The sequence below is a fragment of the Dioscorea cayenensis genome, chromosome 14 (genome assembly GCF_009730915.1).
Source record: "Dioscorea cayenensis subsp. rotundata cultivar TDr96_F1 chromosome 14, TDr96_F1_v2_PseudoChromosome.rev07_lg8_w22 25.fasta, whole genome shotgun sequence".
Lineage (NCBI taxonomy): Eukaryota > Viridiplantae > Streptophyta > Magnoliopsida > Dioscoreales > Dioscoreaceae > Dioscorea > Dioscorea cayenensis.
The window spans coordinates 13,969,468-13,984,244 of NC_052484.1; the positions used below are offsets into that span (position 1 = coordinate 13,969,468).

A 14,777-nucleotide genomic window follows, 5' to 3' on the forward strand; every position below is an offset into this window, starting at 1 on the left:
CTAGAATAATATATTTATGATTTTGAACTCAATTATTTTATTTTTGAAATATGTTATTTTGGTATGTATTGTGTGAATTAGTATAAGTTCTGAGGCCTTGCATACCTACTCGGTTTTCCACCCTATGGGTATGCAATTGTTTGTTAGTGCTCTGAGTTCGAGGTGTGACAATTATAACTAGACACATGGCATAATTTCACCTCTTCATCATTGGATAATTTCTATATAAGAAGATGCATATCATACAAAATATGGGTAATACCCTATAAGGATATACAAATTCAAATAATGAGATACGAATTTCTAACAAGGGAAACAAAACTTCAAGTGGATCAATCTTATCGTTCAACCCACAAAACTGTAAAAGGACTCACATATACCTTAGGGTTGAGGAGTAAAAATTACAACTATAATTCCCTCTTGTGCAATGATTTGACTAAGGGGCGGCAAAGTCTCTTGAGCCAAACACAGTTGGGAGACCCACTACCTATGCCCTTATTAGTTAATAGAATATTTACCATACTGATTCAACTATCAAGTTGTTTCACTAAGAAAGATATAAGGAATGCCAAGCTACAGAAAAAAATTCATCATACCTACTCTGTAGGTATGTGGACAACATTTGTGCCACCAACATAACCTCATCTAACTCATTTATCAAGGTTTGTCTTGATCCTAAGGAGGGATTGATTTCAAGGTGTCAATCTAGTGACAAGTACAACTTGGAATGGGCCTTACTTGGAGAGGGCACAATGCTACAATAACATGCCCTAGCTAGGCATAGCACGAGCCATTTTGGGTTGGGGTTCGGGCCAGCGTATAATGCTTGCATGCAACTTGCCTTAGGCCGTGTTGTGCAAGCACACCAGTCATGCAAAGTAATGTTATAGGCCATAATGCCAATCAAATCCTTTTCAATTTTCATTCTTGGTGTGGTAGGCCATCACACCAATTGAATCCTTTTTAATTTTTATTTCAAATCTAGAAAGAATCATTTTTACATCTTTTAACAACTATAAATACTTATGTATTGCAGTGGTTGGTTTAGTTGGGTTTTTTAATATCTGTACTTATTTGATTTTTTATAATATTTTTTTACTTCTTATTACTTGATACTTAATAACTATGCCTCATTTATGTAATTTTTCAAATAGATCTTTATAGAATGTTTAATATTTTAGATTCAAAGAATTTAATATCTACTTAATTATTTTTCTAGATTTTTTTTTCTTTTTCTTTTGTTAATTTTAGGGTTTTTGGGGTTTTTTTTTTAATATTTGATGTTTACCGTTAGATTAATATATGAATCAAACCAATATTTAGAATTGTTTAAAATACGCTATGCTTTTTCTATGGTATCCTACTTTCCATTAGATTTCCACTATCATAACGGAATGTTTAAAAAATATATCTATTATTTTTTTTAATATTTCAAGCCAATAACGCAACCAAGTGTTTCCATTTCAAGTCTAATTCATAGCTCGTTTGGATCTATTCTTAGGTATGACCATCACATCCAAATTTAAAAAAAAAATCAATTATTGACCCTAAATGTAATTGCCTTGTATTTGTTATAAAAAAAATTACAAAAAATTAGGATTTTGGCAATACACTCTACTAATCTTTTTTCAAAGAAACTAATTGTTAGTTCTGCCGGTGTGGTTTGTGGGTTTTAGAGAACACTCAAGCACTCATAGAAATCTCACACAAACCAACAAAGAAAGAGACACACTACGTTGGTAACCCAGTTCGGCGTCCACTCACCTACGTCTGGGGGGCCAAGCCCGGAGATAAACAATCCACTAAAAGAGGTAAATATAGATGAGTACAAACACTTGTCACTCACTCACTCAACAATAAAGAACACTACCCTCTCTAGATTGTCTAGTGCTCACGCACTCTCCTCCAAGAGTCACACTTACAATCTACGAGCAAGGTAGCTTATATAGACGCCTCAACGTCCCAAATATAGCACATACCTCTTTTGGAATCTCCGCGGCTACTAATTTAAAAACCTTCCGAAATTAGCTGTTGCAACATAAGTTGCAACATGACCCTGACTGCTGACTTGACTGAGTTCTGGTTACATTGCAGAAGACCTCAAGACCCATAAACCTCCCTGTCAAGCTTAGTCTGAGTCGATGCAGCCAAATCTCCCGATCCCGACTGCCGGCAACTAGCCTACCTCCTCAATTCCTCATCACGCAGTCCCCTCGCAAGGGGCCCACGTCCTTGTGCGTCTTCAGGAAACTTGCGAAACTTAGTCTTCAATCTTCCAAGTTTGGTCTTCAAAAATTCTCCAAACTTGATCTTCAATTCACCCAAGTTTGGTCCTCAAATCTTGCCCTTAATAGACTTCAATCAATCAATTCAATCATGAAGGATTCTTCAAATCATATCTCCTTCATTCATACCATGAATAGATATTTCTTCAAATAAGCTCCACCATATTTAGTCTTCAATCAAAATACCTAAATATGGTCTTGATATGATCTTGTCTTCATGTTTCCAAGAATAATTCCACCAAGATCTTCAAGATAATATCCTCCATGTTATAGACTTACTAAAAATAGTTCCACCAAGATCTCCAAGATGTTTAGCCTTGCAAGCTAAGTCTCCATGCCATGTCACCATGCTTTCCATGTTATCAATTATGCCTTGTCACCATGGTTACCACGTCATCTTGCCTTGGTGTCAAATCATGCCAATTTTAAATAGTGCGGTTGCACTAACACTAATAATGTGTCCAAGCAATAGAAGCTCTCAAAATAACAAGTTGCTGACCAGAGCCTATAAGACCACCTCATCCAAGAGATAAGTCACAAAAGTTAAAGGGTGCTTCATCTCTACCCTAATAAGTGTTCAAAGAAACATGTCATTACAGCTAAAATGACCATCTCTTCTAGATAGAAGCCATCAATGCCAATTGCCCACCTCATCTCCAACCTACTTGGGATTTGAGAAATGAGTCACCAAAACCCATCAAGACCCTCTCCACCAAGGGATGAGTTACTAGAAAAGATAGGCTTTCATGTGTGAGTCCATACTAAAGTTCAGGGGAATAAAATACCTAACCTACAAAAGCATTCTCTATAGGGTAACTAATAAAGAAGGATAAGCTATGGTAAAGAAGAAGAAGAAGAAGAAGAAGAAGAAGAAGAAGAAGAAGAAGAAGAAGCATTCTAAGCTCATTGTGGTAAACAGCGTCAAACAACAATGTTCCTTTATTAAAAGGATCTTAGCATGGAAACAAAGATTGCAACTTGTTTGCACAAATAAAGCGTAGTACAACAAGTGGATGAGAATCTTGGAAGTCCGTGATCAACATCGGACCCTTACTCATCTTCATCATAAACATTTAATGCAAGAGAGTAGTTAGTGATCATTAGCCAACCCTCTTCATCTCCAAAATTAGTAAAGTAGGAGATTAAGTTATAATCATCATCTGCACCCTACTTTGTTTCTAGTCTAAGTAAATAAATCTACCACAAGCTTCAAAAGCAAGATTCGTGATCATCATCTGACCATCACCAATTAAAGTAAGTAAATGTAGGGTAAGCTTCAAATGTGAGAGAGTGGGTTGCAAACATCTAAAGCCACCTCATCATTCTAGGCTACAACCAATGCTTGAAGAAGAGTAACCTTAGGAGGTCATTTGGATGGAACACTTGAATTTCCCTAGTGAAAGTGTTGTTTGTTATAGACAATCATTTTACTTTTTTCTACTTTAGAGTTGCATCAAGCCTAAGCATATAAGCCACAAATACCAAGCAATAGAGCTTGCATATTGATGAATATGTTTGAGAGGTGATATTGCCCATCTCCTCATGACATGGCTATTAGTTTAGAAGGGTAATTAGCAAGGTTTTTATAGTTATGATGTACAACCTTCCTTGCTCATGTTCTTTATGATGGACAATCTGAAAATAGAATTATATTTTTGGTTATTATGTACTAAAATTTTAATGAAAATATAATTATTTCTTGTAATTATCTATTAAATTTTTAATCAAATTATAATTATTGTATTAAATTTTATGGTTAAATGTGTTAGAAATTTATATATACCAATATATCCGAAGTTATTTTATTGAATAATAAACAATATAATAGGAGTAAGGTTGGCATTCTATTTTTATATCCAAACACTACAATTGGAATGAGCCTTCCATGCTATTACTATTCCATTTGATCCCAATCTCAATCTATTCCCAACTATAAGCAATAGGTAAAATAACTTGCATGCGCTTGATAGCTGAGTAAGTAACTCACTAAAAACATTGGGGTCATGTGAAAATTCAAGAATTCAAAAACATAAGCAAATCACATCAAATATACAAATATTTATCAAAATATAGTTCACAAAATCAAAGCAGTTCAACAAAATATAATTTAATAATAGACAAAAATATATGTCTCTAAATCGCTATAGCCAAAACAAAGTATCAGAGATCATTTGTTTACCCTCAGTAACCCGAGCCAGAATATCAAAGGCCGTTATTCTCCATCAATGGGATGGTGTGAAACTATAGTTTTTTTTTATTAGAGTCAAAGGTTTATATCGGCATGGTCAGTGTTTAACCCTCAATGATAGGGTTAGTGCCTAGTTAATTAGAGACTAAATGGATTTATATCAAAATAACTTTGCTATCCAAAAGCTAAATAAAAAATCATAATTTAAAACATAATTTCAAACTAGTCAAAATTTGCAGAATAAATTATCAAGCAAAAATATCAACATACCCATGATCTCATTTCTTTTATAGTGACAATAATCCAGTTATATTCAAAATAATTAACAAGCTTAATATATCGAAGATTAACAAATATAATCAAATGTGGGAATTAAAGTTTTGGAGAAAGAGAAATAATCAAAATTTAAATAAATATATAATAACTGAAAATGAATTAAAACCCAATAAAAGATTTAATATTATATAAGCAACTTTTTTTAAAAAACAAGGAAATTAATAAAATAAAATAATAATTCACAAGTGTCAGTAATCGGAATATATATATATATATATATATATTTATATTTATATTTGATGTTACTTACCAGAATAATACCCAAACAATCAGAATTTTTAGGCAATTCAAGTTCCTCCATTATGCCCTAAAATTCGGAAGAATCTATTAGTTTCACCAACAATATGAATTTTACAATAATCATGGGTTTGCAAGAAGATTTCAGAAGGGTAAAAATGCAAACAATTAAGTTATTACTTTATTCTCCCAAATATGGATCTTGCGAGGGTATAATAGTAATTATCTACTTTAAGGGCATATGAACAATCCCATAATGATGATTGAGTACTAAATCCCTCATAACTTTACATGTACCTTTCCAAATCACAAATCTCAAGATTATGAAAACCTAGATACCTAAGACTATAACATATCCAAAATTCACATTATTTAGAGAACTACTCAAATTATAACATTCATTGGAATTTTCAACTATTTCTGCAGAATTGTAAATCAGACAAACCCTCATAAAAAGTTTATATCTCACCATCTACATCTCCAAAAGTAATGATATTATTATGTATAGTTAGATAACTCAATAAGGCATCACTTTCATATTTTACACTTTAACAAATACTGCATCTAAAATCATGAAAAACACCAATCAATCCTCGGATTCTGCACAATAATATCATTTGGCACAACTACACTAATAATTTTATAAATTTTAAAATACATATACATAAAATCTGAAATTTTGCAAGTAAATATAAAACATCAAACTCCAAAACTCTCTTATATAATTATATATCTAATTCAATCTATAAAGTCATGAAACAAATCAATAACTCTCAAGGTTTGCACAAAAGTCTTATCCGAGGCATCTAAATTTAAAGGATATAACTTACACCATACACATGCAAAAAATCTAAAATTTTGTAGTAAACTAGTGAAGATTAAGATCTACAAATTCTGTATTTTAATCTCCTCCAAATTTGGCCTCTAATTTTCCCAAAGTAAAGAGGGATCTCTGCTTTGCTAAAAGAAAATTTTTGAAACTTATATATCCTCAAACCCTAAAATAAAAAACCACATGAATTGAGGTGGAGATCATCTACCTCACGCACTGGTGTACGATTCTCGATGGATGCTTTCCGAACCTTCCCACTAGCTTAGAACACAGATGAGGCGATATTGGTCCTGCACTCCAGATCGAGTCAAGGATACCCCGTCGTGGGGTTGCCACAATCACAAACTTCAAAAGATAAGGTTAAAATCATGGGATTCAGTTTCTAGGGTATTAAATTAAAAAGATAATCTTAAATAAATATAAAAAATATACAAATTTATATATTTTGAATTAATTTTTTTTATTCTTATATCTAACAGCTAGGATTTAATTAAGGGTGGGGTTCACACCTATCATGATTTCCAGGAGGAATGGATTCCTATATCAATAACGACATTCAGAAGTGTTTAAAACATTTCACCCATTTGTTTATGGTTCTCCCACTTTTCTCATGGTTTCCACTTACATAACTCAATGTTTATATATATATTGTGGACCACATCAAGCCAATCTAATCGAGCAACCAAGTCTTTCCCATGTAAGTATAATTTCATCCAATTTCAACACTCTTTTAAACTACTTCTTGTTTTCATCATTGACCATCACATCCAAATTTAAAAACAAATCAATTGTTGAGCTCAAAGGTAATTGCCTTGAATTTATCATAAAAAATTTGGAAAAAAAATTAGAAACTTCACAACCACTACACTAATCTTTTTCAAAGAAACAAAGAAGGTCACTTCAAGTTGTGGAGACCATTTGACTGACTAGTTATCCACATTAAATTTCAAATGACTAGAAGGGACTTAGAAGTTGAGAGATTTTTGCCTCTTCATTACATCAGTTTTCTTATTTCTGTTTGGAAACCTTTCAACTTGTTGTAATATTTTTTTTCCTTTGCTTTTCTTTTTTCTTATATGAACATGAAATCTTTTGTTAATTTTCATTGTTATTGCCAAAACCTCCATGAGATTTACAGTTAATCATATTTAACCATGAGTTACTTTAACTAGATAGATGTAATTGACAATAATGGCCCTGCTATGTTTGAACAAAAGAAACAAATACAAAAGTTCTACTTATTCTGTCAAAGGTCTCTTCTCCTCTCCTAATTAAGTCTTCTACTCCCACAAATGTATTCACTACCAACTCTAGATAAATTTATTTTGTATTATAACTATGTTTGTCAAATTGTATATTTCTAGACAAAACCTGCATGGAAATTGATATAATAAACCATTGATAAAAGAAGCCAAATATTATAATCCCCCACTCATGCCTTGTAAAAGTGAGAACTGAGTTGTTTTCCCTTTAATAAATTTATTGATGTTTATTAAAGATATAATTTTTTTAATCTCTAAATAAATATAGTTTCAACTCCTTTGATCCTCTATTATTTTTTGAAACGTTTGAGTCGTTTTATTTTTTTAAATTTAAAAATCTTAGTCTTTGATGTGATGGATATTGATTTTACAATTGATGTTTTTGACAAATAGATAACAAGCACCTCTCATTTAAGGGATTGTCAAAGCCATAGGTATAGAGTTACGGTTAATTTTTATTGATGTAATCTATTCTGTATTAAATTATTATTTAAAAAATATAAAAAAAATAAAAAAATGTTAAAAAAAAGTAATTGATCTAGCCGGGGATCTGTTCTTGCCGATTAGTGGAGGGTTGGAGATTTTTTATGTTGATAATGGGAAAGGATCGGAGTTTTAGGACCGTAGACTAAAGGAAAGGGGGCAAGAGGTACTTGAGCACCCTTTTAGCCCATAAAAAAAGTTGATATATATATATAAATTAAAATATTAACAATTATAATTCATATACAAAGAATAATATTCCCTCTTTATTTTTTTTAAATTCCACCCCCACCTTATTTAAAATAAATTAAATAATATAATAAAATTATTGCATTAAATAAAATTGATATTGAGTGATAATAATAAAAAATAATGTAATATGGGTAATTAAACATAGATCTTCATAATATTATTTTTAAAATTTTATATTTTAAATATATTTTTATGAAACTTGTTAATATATAATTATTATTTTTTTTAAGAATATCACTGTAAAAATCAGTAGTATAATAAATAAAAATAAAACTTAATAAGATGCAACCACTATCTTAAAAATATCGAAAAAACACATAACCCCTGTCTCTCAAGATTAGATGCAATTTCTTTCTCTCATATATAAACCAAAAACAAAGTATCACAATGATATTTAACTCTAAATCATTTGCATGTTGGGTCGAAAGTTTATGTTTATCCTGTGAGGACTTGTTCTACTTTTATTTTTGTTTGTTTTCTACCTAATTTAATTTGTTTCATTGCTTGTTTGTTTGATTTTTATTTTTGGAAAAATTATTTAATATCTTTTAAATATTTTTTGGTTATTTATAATAAGAAATTGTTATGAATAATTTAATGAGCAAATTATTGTAAAAAATTACTAAATATTTGTTTGATTAATTATTGTGAAAATTTTGATTATTCATTAGATGACTAATTGAATTAGATTATGAATTTTCTTTAAGTTGTTTTTTAATTGTATTATTTATTAGTTTAGTTTTTAATTGTTAGTTGAGTTAATTATTAATTATCTAGATATATATGACAGGTTTTCACACTTAAACCAAAATTTTTTCAATGTACATATATTTTATATAGATTATTATTATAAGCTATTAATAAAATTGTTTAAAATTTATTATTTTTTAAAACCCCTTAATTTAGTTTCCAATTCCGCCATTATGCAAGATGGTTGTGGCTATCGGGTGGGTTAAAAGTGTTGATCATGCCTCTGGTGAACTCCATTTTTCTAGGCGATGCAACTGGATTTAATGAACATAATAATTATGATGATTATTATTGTTTTATTTTATTTTTGTCATTTGATATTAAGTAAATTATGGTTATTGATAAAGATTGGATTTTGGATTGCCTTTGCAGTTATTTTTCATCGAATGTTTGTGACAATGAGAAGATGACTTTAGAACTTGACTCGATCTTGCAAATTTATTTTAGAATTAGAAAGACATTCAAGGATGCAAAACAGGCGCGCATGCTTAAAAAAATAAAATCTTACAAAATAATAGAGATATTAAAGGGGTTTAAACTGTAATTATTTAGAGATTAAAAAAGTAATTATATAATTATTAAATAAATATAACTATTATATGCACACGTATTTAGGTATATATCCATGTTTGTATTTATGTATGTTTAAGTACGGTATAAAAGGCTTGTTGAGTTGTTCTACTTAAATTTTTAAAACCATTTTGCAACCGTCAACTATGGAGTTTAAAAAATTTTCCTGACCTTTTCATAATTTGGAAGCTCTCAGCAACTGATTTAAATTTTTTTAATTTGAATGTTTAACTATCTATCTTTTTGTTAGTTTTCTCAACCTTGAAAAGGTCATCAAATAAAAAACAAAATTCAACCTTTTAAAGTTGGTTATAATTACATATATAAGAAAAATGAAAGATTTAGCAGAGGATTATTATGAAGCTAACAGTGGGTTATCAAACTTTGACAAAGTATCATAATTGGAATAACTGGAAATAGATATAAATTTTAAGAAATATAAATTTTTTAAAAAATATAACTTTAAATAAAAAAATTATATTTTAATAAATACTAATCAAATTAATTTGAGTGACACAAGAAATTTAAACTTAAAAAATCTCAAGCCCAAGTTATACACCCATCAATGTCTTTAGTTAGAAAACAATCTTGAATAATTTTTATTACAAAACTCTTAAATTTAGAAAAATTGAAGGTGATTTTTCTTTTAGAAACAAAATATTAGTTATTTTTTTTAAAAATAAATAATTGAGTTTTATTAATACCATTATATTCTGATAAGTTATAATAAAATTTGAAAAATAGCTAGTCACTCATTTCTATTCTTGGAATTGATTAATTTCTCATATTAGGTTTGAAGTGCAATTTTGCATCCTTAAAATCTGCTAATATATTTTTTAACATAAAAACAGTATTGTTTATTCATTGATTATTGAACCTAGTACTATACATTATTGCACATTCACTTTTAACAAAGTCCCAGTGTGGATCAACTATAGATGATACTATATTCTCCATCACTCTAATATTACATGGCAGAAAAATTCACTATAATGGGGTTATTGTCCTTAATATATCATCTTGATCATGTGTGATAGGTCCTCATTGTCTTTCGTATTAATCCACCCTACATGGTAAATCCTAATTTTAGGGGTTCATTCAATCATTATAATTGATGTACTTTTGTAACTACCTACTTATCAACAATATAGTTTGAATTTTACTATAATAACTCAAAAGAGGGCACTTTTTGTATATAAAAAAAAAGGGTTGAATTTTACAAAAAAATGTTTTTTTTTTTCTTTTACTATAATTTTTAAAATTTTGTTTGATTTTATCTGTTCTCAATAGTAAATATACATATACCCGCAAGCACATCAAGGTTAACAAGGTACTGTCCTCTTAACCCATGCTCGTACCACTTTTTGGTAGTGTCAACAAAACTAATCTTCTCAGAGCCGAAGAGACTGGGCATGAAGTAGTCTGTCCTTGTGGCCCTCACATTAACCCAAATGTTCAGAAGGGTAAAAAAGCAATGAAGGTGACTCAAATGGAGAGTAGCTAAGTATTGGAATAAAAAAAAAAATTCATAAAACTATCAATATTTATTTTAAAAAAATAAAAAACTTTAACTCATCAGCTGTCTTGATATTAGCACGTCTTTGAAGCTTCATTTCAAGTTCTTGCCACCTCATTCCACAAAAAATATTCTTTTGTCTTGACCTCAAAGTCAATGAAATAATATATTTAAGTGCTCTTTAAAAAAGATCCATGACATCCATTATTAGCCACTCAAAACTTTTGTACCAGCAGACAAAGGAATTTCATCATCTTCTTCTTCTTCTTCAATGCGCTTCCTCTCTGACCATCTTCTTCTTCTTCTTTTGCCACTACTATTTTCTTCATTAGCATCATCTCAGAAAAACCAAAACATAAGCTTAGGCTCCACCATCACCACCTCCGGCACAACCACTTCTTGGTTGTCTCCTTCTGGTGACTTCGCTTTTGGCTTCCTCCCTCTCCCCATCAACGCCTCCCTATTTATTCTTGCAATATATTTTGCTAAAACCAATGAAAAAACCATAGCCTGGTACCTCAAAGATATTAACTCCCCACTTCTCTCAGACTCCAAACTTTATCTCACATCTGATGGCCAACTTCTCCTTACTGACCTCAATAACAAAACTATATGGAATCCCTTCCCATCCAGTGGCTCCTCTTATGTCGCCATACTTGACACTGGAAACCTCATCCTCGCCGCAGCAGACTCAACCCCAAACTGGCAGAGCTTTGACTTCCCCACCGACACGATCCTTCCAACCCAACCCCTCTACAAGAACAACAAACTCCGATCTCACCTCTACGACGATAACTACACCTATGGCCGCTTCGAGCTCTTGATGCAAGTTGATGGCAATCTGGTCTTATATCCACTGGCTCTCCTCACTGACTCTTCCAACAACTATGGCGCTTACTGGTCCACGATGACAGTTGGCTCCGGCAATCACCTAATGTTTGATGTCTCAGGCACTCTCTATCTTGAGCTAGAGAACAAAACTCATATCAATGTTACTGCGAGCAATCTCTCCACTGATGAATTCTACCAGCGAGTTACACTCGACACAGATGGCAGTCTTCGGCACTATGTCTACCCGAAGGACGCGGCCAAGAATAGTTCTTGGAAGTATGAGTGGACTGTGATTGCAACTGTGCCATCTGACATTTGCCGAAGCCTCTACGATGACACGGGATCAGGAGCTTGTGGGTTCAACAGCTATTGTCATCTTGATCAAAACCTTGGTCAAAGCTGTAAGTGTCCACCTTCCTTCTCGTTTGTTGATACAGATGACATGTATAAAGGATGCAAGCCAGACTTTGTGGCACCGAGTTGCGGTGATGGTGGTGGTGTTGATCAGGTTTATGACCTTATAGAGATGGCGAACACTGATTGGCCTGGCTCTGATTATGAGTATTATGCATCTTTTGATGAGGATCAGTGCCGGAAAAACTGTCTAAATGATTGTTTCTGCGCAGTTGCCATCTTTAGAGGCACTGATTGCTGGAAGAAGAGGTTGCCACTATCTAATGGAAGAACAGGGAATGATATTGGAGGGAAGGCCCTTATCAAGGTTGGCACTACGAATTCATCTACTTTAGATTCTATGAGGCAACAGATTGAGGATAAAAGGAAAGGTCGAAAGGTTTGGTTAGTTGTTGGTTTGTCATCTCTTATTGTCTCTTTGTTCATCTTGCTTGGCTCCGTCATGGTTGTGGTGATGGTACTTTCTTCTTTTTCTTCAAACTATAAGAGGATTCAGGTGGACTCAAACATTACTGGATCCACACTAAGATGTTTCACTTATAAAGAGCTTGAAGAGGCAACTAATGGTTTTAGGAAAGAGCTTGGTAGTGGAGCTTTTGGAACTGTTTATGAGGGCTTCTTACCACCGAATCCCAAGACTTGTGTTGCAGTGAAGAAACTTGAGAATATGTTAAAGGAAAAGGAGAAGGAATTCATGGCTGAAGTCCGATCCATTGGCCAAACACATCACAAGAACTTGGTTCGATTGTTCGGGTATTGTGACGAAGGCACTAATCGTCTCTTGGTGTATGAGTTCATGAGTAATGGCTCATTAACAAATTTTCTTTTCGGAGAACGAAGGCCAAGTTGGAATAAGAGAGTAGAAATAGTGTTGGGGATTGCAAGAGGCCTCTTGTATTTGCATGAAGAGTGTAGTACTTCTATCATCCATTGCGATATTAAATTGCAGAACATACTTTTGGATGATGAAGTTACAGCAAGAATCTCCGACTTCGGATTAGCAAAGCTCCTCAAGCCAAATCAAACCAGGACAAACACGGGGATTAGAGGAACTAAAGGTTATGTGGCACCAGAGTGGTTTCGAAATGTGGCTATTACTACAAAGGTTGATGTCTACAGCTTTGGAGTCATGCTATTAGAAATAATATGTTGTCGAAAGAATTTAGAGCTTGAGCTTAACAATGAAGATGAGACTGTGCTCGTTTATTGGGCTTATGATTGCTATAAAGGAGGAAGGGTGGACATATTGATTGCCAATGATGAAGAGGCAGCGGTTGATTTTGAGGATTTCTTAAGACTTCTCATGGTGGCCATTTGGTGCATCCAAGAGGACCCTTCTCAAAGGCCAACAATGAGAAGGGTGAACCAAATGTTGGATTGCACTATTGTTGTCAATCCTCCTCCTGACCCTTTCTTTAATAAGGTTATTAATAGTTAAACTTGTTGTGACTCACCGGTGGGCAAGTAAGTCTAAAAATAGGAGTTCCATTCACAAATTTAGTTTGACCTTCTTATTTTATTTCTGTCTATTGTATTCGCTAGAAAGAGATGCATATACTTCTATCTATTGTCTTCTCTTTACTTTGAGTGTTTGTGCTAAAGTTATTTTAATTGATTGTTATATTTTTTTTTTCTCAAAATTAATTATATGTATGTTATCAACACATACAATCGGATATTATCAATTCAACAAACTATACCCATGTCGTGATAAATGCACGAGGAAGGGCTTGGAGCCATTGCTTGGCTCAACCTTTCAAGGAAAAGAGAACAGTCGGAGTATAATAGCGTCGTCGGAGACATTGTTGATCTTTAGCATATCACAAACTTGGAGGAACCCTCCAATGTGGTTGTTAGAGTCCTCGTCTGGTAAACCATGAAACTGTGCTGATTGTGGCTTTAGCTCGAAATCATTCACAGCTACTGGTGGGTGAATAATGCTGGACTAAGAACCATCGAGAGTAGGGTGACCATAATCGGACAAGGTTCTCAATCGATCCCCTTGATCTGCCATGGTGTTCAACTGCTCTCCTTCAATCCAAACTATTAATGATCTTTTTTTGGACAATAGAGCTATTCACAATCTAGTTCCAATCACTCTTTCTATGTTGCTTTCATCTTCCACCAGTCGAGTTGATTTGCCTTTGGGTGGCATGCACTATAATCAAACAAAAGAAAAGAAATCAGAAAGAACAAAAATGAACAAGAGAAGAAAGAATACAAAGAAAAATGAATACCAAAAGTGACGGAAACATAAGTGTTCCTAATATCTTGAATCTTCCTTGGCAATGGAGCCAAAAATTTGATGGGGATGCAAGTGTACTTGCTGATCGTGCAATAAAGTGTGAGTGAAAGTAGGATGTCAGTCTACAGGAGAAAATGAGATTACTAGCAGTAACCCTAGTTTTGAAAATTAGCCTAAACAATCGAGTGATGTGTGTGAATAAAAAAAAGTAAAAACAAGAAATTAATGCGAAATAAAGCAGGAGGAAAATCAGGGGAGGAGACGATGTCCAGCAATAGCATCCCTCTAGGGTTTGATAAAGTGCAGGACAAATGCTATCTAAGTATGCAATCCTATCTAAACTGAGAAGTTTCTTGAATCATACTAAACCCCTCAGTAGAGGGTGAAGAGTAACTTAATTGGTGTAGAGCTGATATAGTCATCTACACAATCACATTAACACTCTATGAAACCTCACTATGAGCTAATAAGAATCTCTTAAGTAGAAAATCTCTCTTATGAGGAGAGATTACCCCTAATCCGAATACAGAGTAGAGATGTGATTTCTCCTAAAATCTACTTCACATGATTACAAAG

At 32.8% G+C, this 14,777-nt stretch overlaps 1 protein-coding gene across 1 annotated transcript; it reads left to right on the top strand.

Annotated features, from left to right (window-relative positions):
* Positions 1–10,938: 10,938 nt before the first annotated feature.
* Positions 10,939–13,512, top strand: LOC120275309 (G-type lectin S-receptor-like serine/threonine-protein kinase LECRK1). Its single transcript, XM_039281841.1, has one exon. The coding sequence runs from the start codon at positions 10,983–10,985 to the stop codon at positions 13,392–13,394; it is 2,412 nt and encodes an 803-aa protein (XP_039137775.1). The 5' UTR covers positions 10,939–10,982; the 3' UTR covers positions 13,395–13,512.
* Positions 13,513–14,777: the final 1,265 nt, after the last annotated feature.